This window comes from Vanessa cardui, chromosome 20, assembly GCF_905220365.1.
Source record: "Vanessa cardui chromosome 20, ilVanCard2.1, whole genome shotgun sequence".
Classification (NCBI taxonomy): Eukaryota; Metazoa; Arthropoda; class Insecta; order Lepidoptera; family Nymphalidae; genus Vanessa; species Vanessa cardui.
In genome coordinates, this window is record NC_061142.1 from 3,574,513 (window position 1) to 3,596,964 (window position 22,452).

Here is a 22,452-nt window from a genome sequence, read left to right on the forward strand (position 1 = left end):
AAACTTTGCGCTTTTTGTTCAATAATTTTCATAGTAACATATATAAGTAGTAATAGTAAGAGTCATATCCAATGTTTTTTAATTATCTGTGCCACGACAACACTTCTGTTACTAACTTCATGTCATTATAACATCACTATCTTCATTGCTTTGACTTTTTTGTTATTCATGTAATCATGTCATTTTGTTTTACGTCAAAAATGGAGGAGGATCGTCTTTTTGATGAGAGAATTTCAATTCGGGAATCTGCTCGACCTTTAAAAAAGTATGGGAGCACATGCAACCATATGAAAAGGAATGAAGAATATATTAAACATGTGATGGCAAAGGGTGACACTTTACAAGGCATTGCGTTAAAATATGGTGTTACTGTAAGTGTGTGAAATCATAATAATTGTGATGGTATTGAGTTTATCTGGTGTTTTGATAATAAAGTGAATTTGTTGTATGGTTGTAGATGGAGAAAATAAGACGAGCCAATCGTTTGTTTGCTACGGATAGTTTATTTTTGAGAGAGTATTTGCTGATCCCAGTGACCAAAGATTCTCCATTTTACGAGAACGGTGAGAGGGTCACAGAGCTTGCTCCGCCAAGTCACCGTGCCTCTATCGCTGGCATGCCAACAAGAGACTTTTCACCGGGGAGTCCAGATGAGAAGGAAACTTTTGATAATTTCCTCAACAGATTGGACTCATCAATTGCTAACATCAAGAAGCATGTAGAAAAAACCAAGGAGAACAGTGAGTTAGTAATATTTCAGTATTTTACTTCAATTATTTATAATTACTCAATAATTACATATACTATAAAACAAACATTATATTCAACTTATTCAAAATCGAGTCATTATTATTTACCACAATATACTTTCTTTTTATTACCTTTCATGGTTAATGGGAAAAATGCAAATTACATATAATTATACAAATTTTAATAAAAATTTTGCTTTCAAATGTTCTTTCTAGAATATATTATCTGCATTATAAAAATTTTAGTATAATATTTACTATCATTATATTTATAACCTACATAAAATATTTGTATTATCTGCATGTTCTACTTGTAGGGCATTGGTCTCAATTATATTACAATGGTGCAGTTTCAATCACATAGTTGGCAATTTTGGTGTTTGCAACTGTTTAAAAATTCAAAACAGAAAATTGTGTACTTTTTTCTTCACTTATTGCAATGAATATCACTACCAAATTTGCTCATTTCCCTATTGTAGAACTACAGCATTATGTCTAAAGAATATTAAATGAACGTAATGATTGCTAAGATTTATCTTATTTCTATAAAATGAAATTAATTCAACCATATGAAAAAATCTCATGATAAATATATTTCATCATTATAAAAAATGTAAGAGATAACTATGTATGTAAGTAAATACACAAGCACTAGAACTTACTACTGATAATTATGTTTACATACTGATAAGGAATATTTGGTTTGAGGTATCAACTTGATATACTAAATATTAAATGTGCTTGTGTGGGTGTACATGTATTTAATATTTATGTGTGTTTATGATATAGCAATTTAATATTTGTAGTGAATGAAATAGGAAAAGTTTTAAAATTTAGTATGATTTTTGCCTAGTTGATGTTTATCTGATCAACATTTACAATCAATCAACACATCAAAATGCAATCAATCAATACAATCAACTAAGACACATTTCATGTAATATATTTTGGAGTAAAAGAATATTTCTTTCTGGCAACATTGCTCCATTTCATTTAATTTACAATTTTAGAAGCCTTTTCTTTAATTCATAAGTAATATCCCCTGTAAATATATTTTTGACCTCTTACAAAGATGGGCTTTTGTGTGTGTGTGTGTCTTTGTGTTTTCATTTAAATTACTTATTGACACTAACTAATACTGTTAATTTATGTATAAAGATAACACCAGCTAGTACATTTGATGGGCAAATTTTAGTTCATTCCATCAGAGATCTCCATGAATGAACGATGAATTTATCAAATTAAAATTATTATCATGAATCCCATTGATATTTGCCCAAGTATGAACCTGCTGTCATCAGCTAAATTTTTTATATCCTAACCACTGGGTTGGCTTTTTACTTGTGTTTAATGTTTATTATTCATTTTTTGGTTTCGTAATGTACATTTTAGTTTACCCAATCGAAAAATCAGATATTATAAGCAAAAGGCTTCATTAATGTTATTAAAAATTAATTGAAGTAAAATAAACTAAACATGGTATTATCGGAATACTTTTGTTGTGTTTTTAAGCTTTTTGATTATTCTATTTTTATTTTACACTTTCTTTGAACCTGTCACCGGCGGGTGCATGTTGCGAGATCGTTACTTTCTACGCGTCCGTGTTGCCGTTCACGTGACTATGGCGTAAGTGCCTTTCCCATTTCCGTAATAGTCAATTGATCATATTTTATGCGTGTTCAGTGCTATATGACTCAAGATTGTGTTCTACATCCTAAAACGCTGTTCTAGATTCTTCGATTCGTCAATTATACAATTTTTAACAGGATTTTAAAATACAATATAAAGAAAAAACATGAATATTTAAATGTACTGTTCTATGTTTATTGTAAATGATTGTTTATACAGACGGGTGACTGCAGACTGACCAATCACTATGGCTATAATCACTATCATTATCATAACATAATATAAAACAAAGTCGCTTACTGCTGTGTCTCGATATAATATACGAATAGAAAGAGCGGAGGAGTTTTTGTATATAACAATATATCAAACAATATAACAATATAGCAACAAGAATAAATCATACCTTATTAGTAAATTTAGTATCAGCATTGTCCCGTGTGAAGCTGGGGTGGATCGCTAGTATATTAATAAACAAGTAGAATTGAATAACCTCGTTGGTTGGCATACTCTTTCCCAAATTTATTAAATCATGTTTTTAATTATTATAATGCATAACGGTATGTTATGGAACGAGACATGGCGCCATTTTTAAACGTCATATTATTAAATGTTGTCATTATGAAAATTATAATATTTGTCACTTGCCTATATTAAAACCTAGTTTTAATTAATTTGTCGTTTTGCTGGTTGTTATTTAAACTCAAAAAAATGTTCAATAAAAGACTGTCTTAGTACAAATATAAGAGACAAAAACATTTAGAACGGGCTAAAGAATACTCATACATACATACAAAAAGTAACACTAAGAACATATACCACCAATGTAGAGTAAAAAAATTTAAAATTAAAAAAGGTACCGACAAATCATGACAATCTATTACATTAGTATATGGTATTTATTTATAAATAGATATTTAAATTACATTTTAAACGAGTTTTCATTCTCGAAATATTTTTTTAATGGATCAGAAACTTCAAATTCTAATTAACATACAAGTTTAGTCTAATCTTAAATCCAAATCCATCTAATAATTATGCGTACACATATATAAATATTATTGTCACATTAAAATTTAAGGTAAAATGAAGTTGCTAGTTTTAGGTCGTTAGTTACTCACGCATTTCCCAATTTAATGAATAAACCTCAGATTAGTAATAAATATTAAATTAATATTTAAACTAATTTCCGCCTGTTCGTCATAGTTCATTTGGTTTGCTAGTGTATCGATAGTCGATTTTAACTGTAAAGGGACAAAAGGCAAATAAACAACATCTGACATTGAATTTTCGATTGGACGTTGGTTCAGTTTGAATAATCTATGGACTTGCGAAATAATGACGTTTTAAACGTCGACGAAACTTGTCTCGGAATTTATATTTATAAAACATTAAATTATACAAATTTCCGCCCGTTTGTCATAGTCGATTTGGTTTGCTAGTGTACCTGTAGTCTGTTCGAACTGAAGGGACAAAAGGCAAATAAACAACATTTGATATTGAATTATATATTGGTCCAGTTTGAATAATCTATGGATTTGCGAAAAAAAAAAAACGTTTTAAACGTCGACGAAACTTTGTTCGGAATTTAAATTGTTGTAAGTAGATAAGTGGAACAGCGATGTATTACAATTAAATATGTATTAATGATCGGTCGTTAGTGGTGCATAATATATTTAAGTTATTAGCAAATCGTATGCAATATGTAAATGTGCGATTTTTTTTTTACCTATATTCTTTCTTTTATCGAAATAGACTGTACTTCTGAAAATGTGATTACAGTTGTTTTAAACACTAGTAATTAATAAACTCGTTAAGTTAATTAAAAATCGTAAATTATTCTGCATGTCGAACTGATGAATAGATATGCTTAATTATATGTTCCAAATGAGTGTATTTTAATTTCTTTTTTAGTAATAAAATCTCTATTTATAACGCGTTAAATTACAATTTTTTTGTCTCTATGATATGTTTAGGTATTAAAAAAATCTTCTAATCGTCTGTTGGTTTCTGTCTATTTAATAGAATAAAACTAATAATGCCTAGTTTCCAAGTTATAGTCATAATAACTATTTACATTGAGTTCAATTCATAAAAAGGAATTAAATAATGTATAGTCAGCGAAGCTATTTTATCCAATCATTAATAATCAATATTCAAATAAATATGTTACTTTGGGAATTTAGTATACATTAAAATTGTCTTTTATATTATAACATTTTCAAAATATGTGCAACGAAAAAAATCGTTCGCTGCGAAATGGGTTGTCTGATGGGTGGCTGCAATAATAAAATTTTGACCTTGCCAAAATTATTCAAATTTGTCAAATCTATAAGAAGATGATGTTTTTGGATATTATCTAAATAGATAGTTCTATTTTACAACATAATCAATAAATAAACGGTTTATTTTATAAAATAAATTGACCTCTCTATTATTATTTTTTTATTACTTATTAGCACCTGTGCAAAACCGCGGTGGGCTCTATTGGTAGTTGCCAGTAATAATGAAACTTAATAACCATCAAACAATTAAATTAAATCAGGAAACATGGTCAGTTTAATATAAAAACAACAAGGAAATGTGGCAGACTGTGTTACGTGTTTTATATTGGCAGTATGACCGTAGACAATGAATACTTTATTTTATTGAATATGATGTATTTGTGTACCGATCAATCTCTTTCGTGCCGTCTCCATCCTACGTGACATTGGCGAAATAATCTGTGCCCCGTCGGCACAACTAAAAGCCATTAAGCTAAGAATTGAATTGATTGAATAATCTATTTGTCACACAAACTGTATGCAAATTTTCATATAACATTAACAAAAAGGGGCACAGTTTTCTTTTACATAATATATAGATATTCTTCTCAATTTACACGTTATGTTAATTTATACATAAAATTCAAACAGATAAAGTTATGATGACATAGTTAATATTCATGCGTCACTATTAAGTCAGATAGGTCTGTACAAATAGTTGTAGCTTGAATATTAACGTTATAATAATTTTATTGGCGTATGCATGTGTTGTTATAGCTGTGTGTAATTGTAAATAAGAAAGTGTTTGATTTCGAGTCGAGATGGCTCAGTGGTTAGAACGCGTGCATCTTAACCGATGATTGCGGGTTCAAACCCAGGCAAGCACCGCTGATTCATGTGCTTAATTTAATTCATCTCGTGCTAATCGGTGAAGAAAAACATCGTGAGGAAACCTGCATGTGACAAATTTCATTATCAGAAATTCTGCCACATGTGTATTCCACCAACCCGCATTGTAACAGCGTGGTGGAATATGTTCCAAACCTTCTCCTCAAAGGGAGAGGAGGCCTTTAGCCCAGTAGTGGGAATTTACAGGCTGTTATTGTTGTTGTAAGTGTTTGATTTTCGTCGAGTAAACGAGCTCGGACTTATCGGCTGAACCATTTCGACACTTAATCAACAGCAACGAAATATTACCTAATCTACATTTCTATATTAATATATCATAAATGCAAAAGTAATTCTGTCTGTACGTATGTGAATGTCTGTTGCTTTTTCGCGGCAAAGCTGCTGAATAGAATTTGATGTGATTTGGTACGAATCAAGCTTAACGCCTGACGATCATCACCTGAAATGTGAGCAACGATGCACGTACCTACTAATCTTTATATATATATGCGCAGGTAACTTTGTTTGTTTCGCTTTTACGTCTTAAATAATAAATTGATTATCATGAAATTTACGACATAAATTGTCAAGGGATACATACAAGGTCATGGGTTACCTAATACCCGATCACATGTGGGTAAGCAGCGTTCGGAAACTAGTATTATGAACTTCGAAATAAGGATTTTAATTTCAATTTTTTTTTGTTGGTTAATGTATTGCCATCGTGAAAACAAGTCGAAAGAAAGAAAATATTAAAATTAATGTCGTTATATCACGCACGTAATATGGGGTTGTTGTGTTGATGTGACGACATTGTAACAGTTATATCATGTTATTTATTCCACACGTGTGTATTGTTCTGACGCAGTTTGAACAGACCTTTAAGACAAGAACTAACTACTATATATAGTAGTAATACATTAATTAACAACATATGATTAAAATACGGAGATAGCTTAATTATGTTTTTGTATGTTTAAATTTCACCTTTCGGGTAGTTAAGAAAATTATGCTTAGCATGTTGAGACCTTGCCTTAATAGTATTAAAAAAAAAGGAAATTTAATAAAATGCGTTAGTGTCAATATTTGACCACAGACTACATAGATATGTCACTAGCTGTAGTGCATACCGCCAGTGACAAATACTTAATAGTCTGTGGTAACGTAAACAGTAATTATTTATTGCTCTTATTTTATTTATCAATACATAATTGTCTCGCACATATTGTACTAATATTATGAATAAAATTTAATTTGTCGTTTTTTAAAATTTAATAGAATCTTTTAGATGAAAGTTAGTATAGTTTGTTTTGAGTGATTTTTTTGCGGTTTGACAACAGCTAAGCTTAAAATGGTGCACAAATGTTCTTGATTAATATATCTTTATTTATATTAAAATATTGGTATAAATTCGTTTGATTATTTATTAAAAAGTGACGCTTACGAATTTTATTCATTTTTGTGATCACTTAGAAATCACGCCATTTTTATTTTAAATATGTATATTAATATTTTAGTTTCGATTTTTGCTATAATAATTTTTATAAACCTAAACTTAACTATTTTGTATTATTTTTCCACAGTTTATACAATTTTTAAGTCTTAAGTCGACTATCAAAATTAATGATAGGCAAATAATTATTGGTTCGAAATTCAAAATAATTAATGTTCTAAATTAAACTTTTTATAAATGAAACGAAAGATTCTATCGCTATAAAGTTTTTTTTAGCAACATTATGTACAAAAGTCTCATCAATTACTTTATTGCAACGTATTGAAGTCGATAACAAAAAAATATATCGATCATCTCGCGGCAATCGACAAAAAACTCCGAAACGGTTATGCGGATATATGTTATTTATTTGCAAGTAGATCTATAGTATATATCTATAGTATTTTATTATTGCATATTGTAAATTGATATTATAAAAAAAAAGAAAAAATAAAATAGATCCCGCTGAGTTTTTTTCGCCGGTTCTTCTCAGGTGTGAGGTATTATATTCTGAACCGGTGGTAGATTTTCGACAATCAGTAAGAAAGTGTAAACACTTCTATTTTGAATAAATTTTTTTGGCTTGACTTTGATTATTTTGGATACTAAAGTTACTATATTGTTTATTTATTTTCAACGGCTAATGCTCAGAATTTGATTTTATTTGGTATGAAGCTGGATAGTGAGGAAAGGGGAAATGTACTTTTTAGCCCAAAACCGTACGACCTGACCTTATATGAGGGAAGCCGCGTCTTAACTAGTACATCATATATTCTTCGTTGGACAACTTCTAATGGCCTATTCGCTCGGCAGATATGAAGCGTCGATTTTAATTGGAAGAAGTAAAATAGGTAACAACATTATAATTAAATATGTTTTTCTTAATATTATTATAATGACAGTTTGTAATATGGCCACCACGAACTCATCGGACAAATGAGTAGTGGAGGTGTATAATAGAGAGGGAATCTGTATTTGTCTTTGAGTCTGCATTGAAATAGCTTGGTGCATGCGGCTATTCTTCATTAGGAGTGGTAGCCGTAATTATACCTTCAAACTTCATTATCTAGCGATGATCTCTTCCATCAATTAAGAAATATTACGGAATGGATTTGGTCCAGCTTTAATGAAGTTCATAATTCATTGATTCGAATGAGAACATCGCGAGGAAACGTGTGAGTTTCGAATTCGATTCTGTAATTTGTATCTCAACTGGCAGCGGCGATGTGTCAAAAGGGATATATGTGAAACTAATTTTTGCCCTCGGGTTGGCTCGTGTTTTAGGGTATTAGGCAAAAAAAGTAGTCTATTTCCTTATAGTTCAAGTTTGCTTGATACCAAAGTTTATCAAATTCGGTTCAGCGGTTTGGTCGTGAAAGACAGACAGAGTTACTATCACATTTAAATATATATAGAAGTACATATATATATTATAAATTTCTAAATTGTATCTTTATTTTGTATTTCTTTAACGGTTATTAGCCTCGTCACGTGTACAAAGCGATATATGAGTCTAAACTAATTTAATCGCTCTAATTTAGTCGTTCGCATAGCGATATTTTTTATAATAGAAAAAAAAAACAAAAACAGAATGTTGCTATTTTAAAATAATCGAACCGTGAATACCGTTGTCCATTACAATGTTATATTGCTTTATTCTACGTAATGCGATGTTTGTAGAATTACGTTGACTGGTTTGATTTATAGGTTTTTTTTAATTTAACTTTTTAGGCAGAATGTGAAATGCGTATGCTTCATTGGCATTATAAGTAATATTTAACATGCCTTATATTGATGCGTCACGTGACTTGAGAAATAAGGTGTAACGATCACGTGTTTGCAGTTGCACTGGATAACTTATTTAAACTCAAACGTAACAAAACTAAGTACTAATGAGTGTGTGATACCTATCCAGAAGCTCTGGAAGAAAACAGTTTTAAATAAGACGGAAAAAATCCTCCAACTTATTGTAAAGCTGTGTGCTAATTATAATACGCAAGCACGCTAAATAAAAAAAAAAAATACGCAAATTATAGCTAAAATAAGAATATAAGAAAAATAAAATTATTATCCATTATTAGGAAATTTGATAAGCATTTTTTCATTGAATTATTTCCTGTTATGTTTTATCTTTTACTATGAAATGTTACAATGATCTAATTATTTTAATAGTTATTTAATACTCATTTGAAACTCATATGAAACTTTCATCTATGAAAATTGTGAATTTTCTTACTTGTATGAAAATGTCAAAACAAGGACTCCTCTACATAAATAAGCCATAAATACAAGCCCATAAATGTATATAATGGAAACCATAGTCTAATAATATTTTAAAGAAAAAAAAATTATGACGAACAATCGAAATCTTGGCTCGGTATTTGGAATCGATATGAATGCAGTAGAACTACTCTGTATTAATAAATTCAAAGCTCCACAGAAAACGATAGTGATGCTCGCGATCTGAGAGCGCCTTAATCGCACTACGATTCAACGTAGGTCGACAGTGATAAGATTTCACAAGTGAGATCTCACAGAATATTACTGCTGATCTGCTGATGATGTGATCACATAATAAGTGTCAACTCATCCGCATTTGATTAAATATTAAGAATATTTAAAATTTATATAATTATGTAACTGTATTGCTATTATATGTATTTGTTAAGAAGTATTAAATAATTTTATTTCAATTCATATTCAACTAATATCTTGTTTTGATTGTTATGTCACAGAGAAGACGATACATTTTAGTTTTTAGTTATTACACTAAGTGAAACTGATATCCGCGCGAAACTGCCACTTCCAAATTTACCCTCTTGAGGAAAAAAACAGCCTGTGAATTTCCTACTGCTGAGATAAGGCCTCCTCTTCCATTAAGGAGAGGGTTTGGGACATATTCCACCACAATGTTCTAATGTGGGTTGGTGAAATGCACATGTGGCAGAATTTCGATGAAATTAGACACATGCAGGTTTCCTCACGATGTTTTCCTTCACCGCGAGCACGTGATGAATTATAAACACAAATTAAGCACATATATATAGTGGCGCTTGCCTGAGTTTGAACCCGCAATCATCGGTTAAGATGCACGCGTTCAAACCACTGGGCCCTCTTGAGGGGTGAATTTAAAAAAAGTAGTTCATGTCCTTCCCGGGTACACAAACCATGTCCATACCAAGTTTTATATAAATTGGTTCAGCGGTTGAAGCGTGAATAGGTAACAGACGGATCTACTTGAGCATTTATAATTTTTTTATAGATAGTAATATATATGAAATAAACATTAACATTTGTGATATAAAGTCTGAGCGATGATTTTTAAACGATGAAATTTGATACAAATTCCGAATATATGATGCAATTTACGATGCCGAAACTGTGAAGCATATTTTCATAACAGACTTCGGACTTTTGAATGTTTTACGACTCTGGTTATGAACACTCGCATATTTATAAACTGGTTAAACTAACCTCTATCCGTTGACCCTTACTGCTTTGGTGATAAGGCATATATTCCTCGTTCAGTTGAGGATGTCGTGAGTGGTCAATCGTCGGTGTGATCTTAATTTTGTACAGCGCGTCTATAAATAGCGATCATGAAATGGATCGCTTAATAAATCACCCGTTCTCCAGGATTAGTAGTGGGTATATTTTGGACTGGCTTTGTTTTTAAGATGACAAATAAAGCAAAGATTTAATAAATATATCTTTACTGTAAATGTAAAGTTATTATTTAGACGTTTTGCTTTATCGTATTAAATAATAGTTTTCTGTTCATATTGCCCAGTTACCGGTTAAATACATATTAATAACTTTTGTATATAAATAAGTAAAATTAAACGCTTTATCTATGAGTGTTACATTTAACATAATTGTAATATTTAATTACAAAAATCGAAGTCGCATAATTGTAAAAACGTTGCGGAAACATATTTAATATTTATAAAACGTGAATCAATGATGCAATAAAAAACCATCACGAACGTCGTGAGAAGTGAACATCTTAACGAGTCAAGTATACCTATTTCGCATTTTCTAAACAAAGTGTTAGTATAATCGGTATCTTTTGTAATTTTATATTGATCATATTGTTACAGAAATCTTAACGCGAGTGTTAACTGTTACTATACCAATTGTAAGTAATGTCGGGTGAATGATCTGTGAACAAAAACAAGAGATTATTATTTATTTTTACATAATTATCTTATATTCATATGAAATAGTTTGTTTAATTGAACGGGATTACGACTTACTGAGTATTGTCGTTTGGCGGTAGAATAATAGGTGGGAGATATCTACACATTGGGGTTCACACGAAGGTCTATAAACATGTAAATTTGTTTATTTTTTATAAACACTCGTGACCGAAATGGCGTCCATTTTGAAGGGGAAGAGCAGCTGACTTCTAGTGCACAAGAGTTTGTATTCCCCACTTTCATAAAACCATTTTATAGCTGGTCGATACTGAGAACTAACATTTTAATGGCCTGATCCGATATTTGAAACTTGGCCGCAATGCCTTAGTGGTTCGAAGAGGTGAATCTTTGATTATTACGTGTTCAAATTAGAATAAGAATAAATTCATAATAAAATTTGAGGAAACTTGCATGTGAAAACATATCACGTGTATTCATTGAAACGTGATATATTAACGACATAATACCGCACTAAAGCTATTCAGATTAGATCCAAACTTTTTCCCAAAAAGGAGACCTGGCCCTAGCCCAGTAGTGGGACATATACAGGATCTTAACTTCCTCAGGATTTTCCTTGTAAGCTAGTAACAAGACCACCGAGTCAGTCTTATGTATAATACAACGACTTTGTCTAACAAACTAAATTGCCATAAATTATTCAATTACGTCAACGTAGAATTGCTGATATAATCTACTTTTGTCGGATTAAAGTATTAATAAACTGGTAATCGTACGAGAATGTACTCTTATAAAATAACCAGCTACCTACACACACGGCACGGGTGAACTGAAGGTTTAATATAGGTAATATATACTGACAACAACAGCAACAGCTTGTATATATCCCACTGCTGGGCTAACATATTCCACCACGCTGTTCCAATGCAGGTTGACGGAAAACACTTGTGGCAGAATTTTTATGAAATTTGACACATGCAGATTTCCTCACGATGTTTTCATTCACAGCCGAGTACGAGATGAATTATAAACTCAAATTAAGCACATGAATATTCAGTGGCGCTTTCCTGGGTTTGAACCTCGAATCATCGGTTAAGATGCACGCGTTCTAACCACTGGGCCATCTCGCCTCTTATACTAATATGTGTAGTAAATAGGTAAATGTGTTTGTTTGGATGGAAAGGGCAAACTTCGGGTCACTAGTGATATGACCAAGTATCATAATACAATAAGTATTGAGTCAAGCGATATCTTCGACCGTAGTAATCTTACGCTCCGATACATCATCGTTTTCTCATGCGTTTGATCAAATCTCTTGTAATATCTCTAAAACTACCAGTCCAAGCGCTGACATGGTCCAATGCCTAAAATACGTGAATTTTATCAAATGATTCCGGGTTCAATTCCTTGAGTTTTTTGGTTCTGTTTCGCTTCGAGATCTTGTACTTAAGATGAGACTAATTCATTCCTTTCCTTCATCGACTTTTTGTATGTATTTAAGAGTTCATAAATCTATTATTTTGTAAAGGGATTTATTTTTAATGGACGAGGTATCAGGCCACCGGTTTGTATTCACCACAGCCCAGAGGCAATTTCTTTGTAATATAAATCAATAATCCTCTTCATAACATAAGTATGATAACTAATGGATATTTTCCATACGCGTCAAAAACAAGTCTATTTTGTATCCGCAATGTAATGTTATTAGTATTGGTATGTATTAATTATCATTAATATCGCTACATAGTTCACACAATATAAACATTGAAACAGTATGATGTGATTACTGAGATAATTTATTGTACTCTTATATTTTATAGTGTACATTTTACCTATATATTTATCTCTTTTTGACGACATTGATTCAACGTTCGAAAGAAGAAGACACAGTATTGGTCAGTCCTACTTCTGCGCCTCTTGCTCCCCATAAACCACTTTATGGGGGCATATATTTGGCGATCGCATAACAGGCTATGACGTCTTACTTGGTTTTTTCCGTTTTATCGATAAAGCAAAGCAATAATACATATTACATTAATTAGTAATATCATTGCAATTATAAACTTTGAATTGACTGGTTTTTGAAATCCATTTTATATTATTAAGTTAAGGAACCCAGTAAAAGTAGTCTTTTTTTATTTCTAGTACATATTTGCCGAAAAATATCATATTAAAAATTCCATATTTAAATTACGCGCGAAAACGCTACTTGGACAATATGGCGCTGCAATGGGTCCGGTGACGTCACTTTGCTGTATTTTAATCTGTGGTACATACAGTAGGAAAGCAAGGTTTACAACAAAGTGACTTCATCATAAGCCCAGCCAATCAGGAGCGTTTTGTGTCACGTGACAAACGTTTGAAAAAATGCATTTTTATTTATTGATTTTTGAATAAATTAAGTATTATTTTCAAGTTTCGTTAGTAAATAACCACTTTTAAACTCTTAATATACACTGATTACAATAATTCACAATTTATTTTTCGCATTGTCAAATAGCCTATTGTAAATTAAAGGATACTAATAGCTTTATATGTAAATGTTTTTAGTGACGTCTCTGTAGTAACAGGACACACATATACACCTACGTGTGTTTGTTATAGCATAGTTAGGAGAATCGGCAAATGAGTCACCCACATTGGCCCACATTAGTGCCGTAAGAAATTTAAAAGATTCCTCACATCGCCAATGTCCCACAAACATTGGGAACTGATGTGTATCTTGTGTCTGTAACTTAATGATCCTTCTGCTTGGCGGTAGTGCGGATACCTATACAGATGGGCTTGGACGAAGACGAAAAAATAATGACGATTTAATCTTATGATACATTTCTAACTAATTTTCAGGTTTGTGAAAGACTTGGAAGACGGTTTTGTAAGACACCGGCCGACGGCACGTCTCAGGCAATCAGCATCGATGGGAGCCTCGACGTCCTATAATGAGGTCATCCCGCCGCCCTTGCCGCCACCGCCCTCGGCGCTTACACAAGGCAGGCGGGTCGACAGCTCCTTGAAGCGTTTGGAAAGGGCACACGATGACTTGTTTCAATTGTAGCGGCCGAGACAGCGCAGGTAAGATCCAGAACACAGTTTTGACCCAATTCTTTCATGTAATATTACATAAAAGTTACTTTTTCTATCTTAAAATGTAAGGATCATACATGGACTGAAATAAATGATTTTAACCAATCTGTTAAGATATATTCTAATGATGAATGTCGCATCTGTAATCTGTAGAATATAAAAGTACCTAGAATTAGTTACCATCACAAAACCTAAGCTAGGACAGGAATGGAATTTAATGTTTATTTCAAATCAGCTAATAACTTAAACTTTATGAAACCTTTAATAACATCCAGAGATCTATTGAAACTTGCATTCTTTGGGAGTGATTTCTTGCAAAGGAAACAGGAAGCCGGAGCTGGCCTCCAAATTTGACCAATGAGCGCGTGCTCCATGCTACAGATGCATATCAAATGGTATTAACACATTTTTGAAAAGGATAATTATAAAGAATGCTGCTGTTGCTCATTACTTAGATGAGATATAAGATGTTACACATCATATACAGTAAAGTTCGTTTTTATGTTTATGATAATATAGATTATAGCCCATAATGTTCAGTTTTTATTGAAGTGGTCTTTCAGGCATTTTTCAAGTCGGCCATTGTTACATCTATGTGTGTCCATTAATCTCTCTCTACCGTTATACAATTGAAACGATCACGCTATTTCAAGTAGGCGGTCGTAAAGCTAGCACCGCTGTCATGTGATCGTGACAATTGTGCTAAGGCGTGAATAATTATTTGCTCCGTTGATACACAGTCAAGGTCAAGAGTAATTAGGAAATAGTCTTTGAACAAACTCATAAATTTACCAACCGCTAATAAACTTTAGAATCGGCTTTATAATTAAATAAGACGTCTCAAAAATAAAAACATTTATGTAGGAATTATAAATTATTATTAAATAGTGGTTTGTTATGTTATGTTATGTTATGTGAAAACTTAGTTATCTTTTTGGAAAATTTTGAAAGGCATTTTCCAGAAAATCTTTTTTATTTTCTTGTGATTCATACAGTAAAAAGTAGTAAGAACTATTTAAATAGACGTTATTAATTTTTTGCACTTCATAAGGAAACATATTTTTTACTACAATTTAATTTACAGTTCCAACTAACAATTGCAAATAAACCACTCACACAATAGTATTATAAAACGATAATGTTCTAACATAACAGATAACAGTTTGGTCTGACAATAAAATCAGCAAATGATTTCTCCCGTTTAAGCTCTCGATAAAGTTTGATTTATTACGTTTCAGATATGCGCGATTAGAGTGAGCCCGATACTTCATAACTGAACAGCAGTCATCGAATGTATCGGCTTCTGGAATAATTTCAACTCGGAAGTGTATGAACTGAGTACGCTTGGTGAGTTCGTTCGAGGTCACGGCGAGTGATATTAGATAATAAATAATTGTAAATTATGATCTGTTTGTTCAGACTGGCCATTTTGGTCCTTCGAGCCGGATGAGCAGCTTGTACGCAATGATAGGATGGTGATTAAATTGTTGAAGAATTGCTTTGCTAAATTAGAACAAAAAATATATAGAGATTAAATCATAATTGATATATAATCTATAATGGTTAGATGTCTATCTATTAATACTTTAGAAGGGAATAGAGTAGTCGTTATATAAAAATATTGTAAACACGTTGTAGAAGTTTGTTGTTCAACAAGTCATCCTATCACTTGCTTTTAACTGTAAAATTTTATCCTTTGTTTGTCATTGATGCGTGTTACGTAGACCCTGAGGATTAGTTAATTAAAAACTAAAGTGTTTGGTTATGTCCTCGCTGTCTACATCACGAAACGTCTGACAAACGAAATTCAAACCTATATAACAATATAAATACATGTATAATATAAATATAATGTAAGCATAGCAATTTATTTATAACGTAATTAATCTTGCTTATCCGTTTACGTATTTATAATAAACTTTTTTGTTATAAAAATGTAATCTATGTACAATATTTATATATAAAGTGTATTGACGTTGTGTGCTGTGGAAATTTCATCTCCACTCGTCCATGTGTTTACATAATGAAATATTTAAAATTAGATAGCAAACTGTTATTACTGTGAATCATTCGTACCAAGGTCACGAGATCACAGATAAAAAATATCTATTTGCTTTGAAGAAATGTGCGTTAAATAGTTATAAACCTGTTATTTCATCAGTCTTATTAAAACAAGTTGTAAAGAATTAGATAAAAGTCTTTATCAAGTACAATCAATAAAAAACTATATAAAAATATATATTTTAATTTGATTATTTATTTAAATATTAACGAAACAGATATACAAGCAATGTATTAAAATCGTTTGATGTATACTTCATATAAGCAATTGTTATTGCTTGGTATAGAGTTTGCATAGATTCTTGGCTAACCATTTGAGTAAGGTTCTATTTTCCACTAGGTCATTTATAAACACAATTTAATATATTTATATAGTGACTTATGTGTATAAATGTACAATTAAATTTTGTATAAAAAATTGAGTAATTTAATACCAGATTTTGTAAAACAACCAAATATCCTCTGGGTTAAGGCTCTTCTTCGGACAAGCCTATATACTACTGATTATACCATTATTTAATTTAACTTGTACATAAGGTTTTGCTATGATATCAATATACAAAATTGTTTTATATATAACATATTCTTTTATAAAAATTTCAGATCAATACTTAAATTGTCTCGGAACCAAACATACAAAAGTTTTAAATTTAATTGTAATAAGTAATTAGTCTAAATTGAAAAACTTTGTAAATTTTCCATAGGCATTCCTTGTTGAAATTTTAATTATTTTTATTTCGGTGTTTTTTATATTATATAAATATGAATAGTGTATTGTTTTTTAAACTCACGAACAACTGTTTACTGTTACATTTTATGTGATATTCGTTGTCTTAAACACTGATTCTATTGATACAAAAATAAAAGAGAGAGTTGATTTTTTTTAAAATTAATAATGTATTTTTAGGCATTATTAATTATTACTCTATCCGATGTAACAAATGCTTGATATAATATTTTTTTTAATGAATGCGTGACGTCATTGTGGAAAACGTGATCACGTTATTGTTTTGTTAACTACAAGTAACGTTTTAAACCATAATATGCCTATTGATTGACGCTTTTTTTTTGTTAGTGAGAGTAAATGCTTTATATATTGATATATTTAGTAAGTAATGATGTAATATCAATACACGAAGTACGTATAAATAAATATCGGCACTAATTATTTATATTGGTGTTTAAAATTTAATGAATGTTGAGCTTGATAGAATATATTAATAAAATATAAATAATCACATTTGATAGATTTAAGGAACTTTCTATCGAGTCATTGATGTTAATCTTTAATAAAAAACATATTTGGAAATGATTTTTATTTCTGTTACCCTCTTACTTAGTACGGTTAGGAAAAAAATGTTTTTTTTTTTTTATACAATTTTATTATCTTGTGCTTTTGGCAAATTTAATTTTAATTAGTTTAAAGTGGTTCTTAGTTTAATATTATATTATGGTACAATATGAGGTATCTTAATGTTCTTTAGTTATGGATTGTGGTATCAGTGTATATTATATGACATAAGGTTACGGTGCGCTTTTGATGCATTTATGAGCGTTTTGTGTGTTATTGTATATTCTTTATGAATTGATGATTACATAATTATTATTGATTTGTTTGAAGGCATAAGATAATATTTTGAAGTTTGCACTATTATCATTTTATATATGGCTGTACGAGCCCGCTACAGACTAAAGTTCATCACAAATTATTAGTTAATTCATAGGTTTTAGGAAACAATGTATATTCTTACTGTTGTTGTTGTTGTATATTCCTCTTAAATCTAATCTGCGTCACATGAACATGAATTTATAGATTTTTATATAAGTTTACAGTTACAGTTAGTTACAGTTTACATAGGTTTTTGTTGCCAAATGAAAACCACTTATTTTTACCTACTGATTTGAAATTTTACATGTTGATATCGCTAACAATGCATTTTCATGATATCCTATAATTTATAGGTTGTTTATAAGCAAGATTGGTTTCAGCCTGTCAACAGCATATATAAAATTTACATTTATTTAATTTATTATACTATCTACATTATTGTAACATACCGCTAGATGGTGCTAGTGTGTAATAGATAACATATATTGCCTAGTTTTCATAAAAGATTTTGCTGCGCGTTTTAAACGGAACGATAATGATAAAGTTAATTTAAATGACTTATCAATTTCGCGCGAGCAGTTTTATAAAAAAAAATTGATCTCTATAAACACGATACAGATCTAGCCTATACAGCCCGACATTTCGAAGTCAAGCCAAATCTCCGATCATATGAATGATAAGAGCAGAGTAACTGTGTGCCTGTACAACTGTGTTTGTGTGCTCACAGAGACTAGCTCTACACCAAATAGCTAATTTGTGTTCGTCACTTAACATGGTGAGGAAATTCAGTCAGGATTACACTGTTATAAGAAAGTAAACAGCCGTATGTATAACTACAATTAAAAAAATGCACAAATACACTTTTGTCAAATAAAACGACGTAAGTAAATAGTAAAAATTTTTATTTTAAATAAAAAATATATTGTACTCGATTAAAAGTAAAATGTAATGTACACCATTTGTTTAGAATTTTCTAACGTATTTACATATTTATTTACACTTTAGTAGACAATAAACACGTTTGGACAAATTTAATACTATTCATATTCTAAAAAAAATCTACTACAATAAGTCAGTTTCATTTATTTTAATTGTTCGTATACTGAATCAAAACATTAAAACATAAGTACTTAATAAAATTAATTAAGTATTTTTTCATCAAATATAAATAATGTTTTGGTAATTTAATTAATACTTAAATTTTAAAATATAAAATTACAAATTATTCTCAAAAAATGTCTTTAAATTTATTTTAATTTTGTGCTAAATTATAAATCTTATTTATTTTAACGTAAGTCTAAACATTAAATATAATCATTTGGTATTTAGTAAATTAATATTAATTGTGCTATTATTTTAATATTTTATTGACATTATTGTAAAGAAATAAAATATATTATCACAATATGCCATTAATTTACCAGATAAAATATTATAAAATATCTTCTTTATTAAAATATAATAATACTATGATTATTGAATTAGGAGGAAATACTAAATTAACTTAATTCTTTTGTTAAAAATATAAGTAAATAAGCCAACTGCAACCAGCATACAACTTGAATAGCATATTTACAATTTCTTCTATAATCTCTTATAATAAACTGTTTCCAGTTAGTATTTATAATATAAATAAAAAATGTATTATCAATACTCTTATCATTCTCTAAAATTGTCATGTCTTTTTGTGTTTGTTGATCGAGTTTAAAATAATCTTTCATGTTTAGTTCTATGAATTAACTATCTTAATTTTATAATGATTTACGTTTGAGGTACAGTTACAAATAATATCTTATATATTTCGCGTTATGTACATGGATCATTTTACAAATGGCATTATAATACGATATAAAATTGTTATATACAAAATATTCTATACGGCATGACGTACCCCTGTTTCCATTTAAATTAAACTAGTTTCACTACACACTCCTAAGTCGGGGCTTCTTCTATTTGGTCGAGAATTGTTTTTTTTTCTTGAGTCCGATTTAAAAGAAAATCCAAATCGTCGGATATCTTGTTCAGCATTCGATCCGTTTCGGGCGAATCGTAGGCTTTATTCCACTCCCTGTTCACTTGCTCTATATCAGACTTGGATTTGTGATCCTCTTTTAATTCCATAGATGGAAGCGAGATGCTAGATGTGAAATCGTTTTTGCTCTTTTTGAGACAACTCTTTATCGGAGGTGACGTTACTTTTGACACGTCTGGATTCGATTGCACGCAAATCGTGCAAGCTTCTTTGGATGTGTCGAACGTTTTGTCATAGGGTTCGAAGTCTACTGAGCAAGTGAGGAGGGGAGCGTTCGTTTCTGTGGGGGGAGTTTTGAGGACGCCTAACTCTAAGCATAATCGGGCCCTGTATTCTGGCTGAGGATTAATAGGTGTACGGGGATTGTGGGGGACGAAGTGAATGGGAGAGTGGGTATTGTGAGGCACTAGGTGGATGGGAGAGTGAGGAGCGGGCGTGACAAGAGAAAGGGGGGAGTGAGGATTGCGAGGGATGAGGTCGCAGACTGCATGCGTGGTGGTGACGTGGTGCGCCTCATATCGATGCGGGCTCAGTACTGAGTCCTTATATTCTACGCAGCGGACTATGTCAGCGCGGCTGTCTGGTGTTGACTGTCGCCTGTAAAATGGTTTAAATCTTTTTTTAAAATATGAAGAGAAACATTGTATTAAAATGTATAAAATAATATTATTGTCATCGATTGTGAGCAAAGAACAAACCTCTTATCTTGTAAAAGTAATTCTAATAAAAATAAGCGTACCAATTCACTACGTATTTAATTTTAAATTTAATTAAAACTACGATTGAGGTAATACAAAAACTTATAGGTGCATTGATATTATTTTAATGGGTTGCCAAATAAAATTGTAGCTCTTGCCTTTTTTTACCGCACAAAGCGAGGTGACTTCTCAACTTATAGAGTTGAGACGTATGTACTTGTGACGTTATAATTTTTCCCTACTTTTTATTAGTTTAAAGTAGCCTAGCTCTTTTAGCTACTGATGAGAATATTTAGTTTTTGTACATTCTAAGGTAATTAATATAAGGCGGTACCTGTGCAATCTGGCAGGACTTTCCAGACCCGGCGCTCTCCAGTACGAAGTGAGAGGGGACACGGGTGAAGAGTTTGACTCCATTAGGCCGACACCACCTCTACTTTCCACTTCGCCTCCTTGTTTTATGTACACTGTTTTTGTGATATTAACAAGTGTAAATTAATTTTTATATTTAAATTTGATTTAAGTTTTGATTTAAGAGTTTATATAGTACAGAATTAACAGACTTTTTTATTTTACTCACGACTAAGAGAAGTATCACCAGCGGGAGACTCTTGCCAGTCGCGGTGTGAGGGCAACGAGAGCACTTTCCTCGCGGATTGCAGGCACTCCTCATCGCGAATGACGTAGCATATGAGCATCGTTAAACCCTGGAAATTTTAATCATGTCTGGATTTTTTCTCTAACCTTACACCCGTATTTTTGGAACGCATTATCTTACGCGGTTTACACAGAATAAATCATAAATCATTACGTAAGGAAAAAAGAGTTATCCCCACAAGTGGACTTTTTCCTTTCTTTCTATTTATACCTATACAAGTTAATAATACAACTTTTTTAGTTTAATGTTCCAAGTTTAATATAATTGTATTGCTTACAATTTTATTTTTGGTCATTTAATTAGTTTTAAAACGTTGGCAATTTATTTCATTGTATCTATTTCCTAATACATAATATACTATACAGTGGCGGATTTACTAATAGGTTAAGTAGGCTGGAGCCTAGGGCGGCAGATTTAGCGGGGCGGCTAATTTAGCCCAAATTTGTTATTATCTTACAGAAATGAAAAAAAAATACTTATAATTTTACACATTACGTCCGTAATCCGTATACTCGTCACTACATAGCGGGTTGGAAAAAATATTTAGTATCTGACAGAAATATCACCCAGTTCATTATCATACTATTAACGGGAAAAAGCTGATGTAATGAAGATTAGAACACAAATCATAAAGATGCAATTTCAGAATAAATGTAACCAACATGATTGTGAACTAAACTAACTTATTAAATTTCAAGATTCAGTATGGGCGGCAATAATATAATAGCTTAATGGCGGCAAATTTGTAAATCCGCCACTGATACTATAAGGGAAAGCAATTTTGAAATAACTCTTCGTTTTTAAAGTGACAAATATGATAATGTTGAATTAGATTGACAAATTTGTAAATCCGCCACTGATACTATAAGCGAAAGCAATTTTGAAAAAACTCTTCGTTTTTAAAGTGACAAATATTTGTAATGTTGAATTAGATTGAATTGACCGTTTTTTCGGAGTACTTAATACGGTGGGTAGGTGCACTTACGTTGGCGAGCGCGGCGACGGACAGCGCGAGCACGTGCGCCAGCGAGCGCGGGCCCGGCTGCGCCCACCACACGCCCGCCGCCTGCGCCGCGCTCGTCGTGCCCAGCACCGCCAGCGTGTGCCGCACCACGCGCGCCCTGCCCGAAGCGT

General features: G+C 31.4%; 2 protein-coding genes across 2 annotated transcripts in view; one reads left to right on the top strand and one right to left on the bottom strand.

Annotated features, from left to right (window-relative positions):
• The first annotated feature begins 144 nt into the window (after positions 1-144).
• Positions 145-17,630, top strand: LOC124538306 (lysM and putative peptidoglycan-binding domain-containing protein 2). The gene is made up of 4 exons (XM_047115335.1): positions 145-371; positions 458-744; positions 14,024-14,248; positions 15,499-17,630. The coding sequence occupies exons 1-3, from the start codon at positions 177-179 to the stop codon at positions 14,229-14,231; spliced, it is 690 nt and encodes a 229-aa protein (XP_046971291.1). The 5' UTR covers positions 145-176; the 3' UTR covers positions 14,232-14,248; positions 15,499-17,630.
• A 1,185-nt stretch (positions 17,631-18,815) lies between these two features.
• Positions 18,816-22,452, bottom strand: part of LOC124538624 — a 560,620-nt gene continuing 556,983 nt past the window's right edge. Inside the window, exons 22-25 of the mRNA XM_047115740.1 lie at positions 22,304-22,439; positions 21,241-21,367; positions 20,995-21,127; positions 18,816-20,559 (exon numbers count right to left, since the gene is read on the bottom strand). Of these exons, the coding sequence (XP_046971696.1) occupies positions 19,863-20,559; positions 20,995-21,127; positions 21,241-21,367; positions 22,304-22,439 (1,093 nt within the window). The 3' untranslated portion in view covers positions 18,816-19,862. The remainder of the gene's footprint in view (positions 20,560-20,994; positions 21,128-21,240; positions 21,368-22,303; positions 22,440-22,452) is intronic.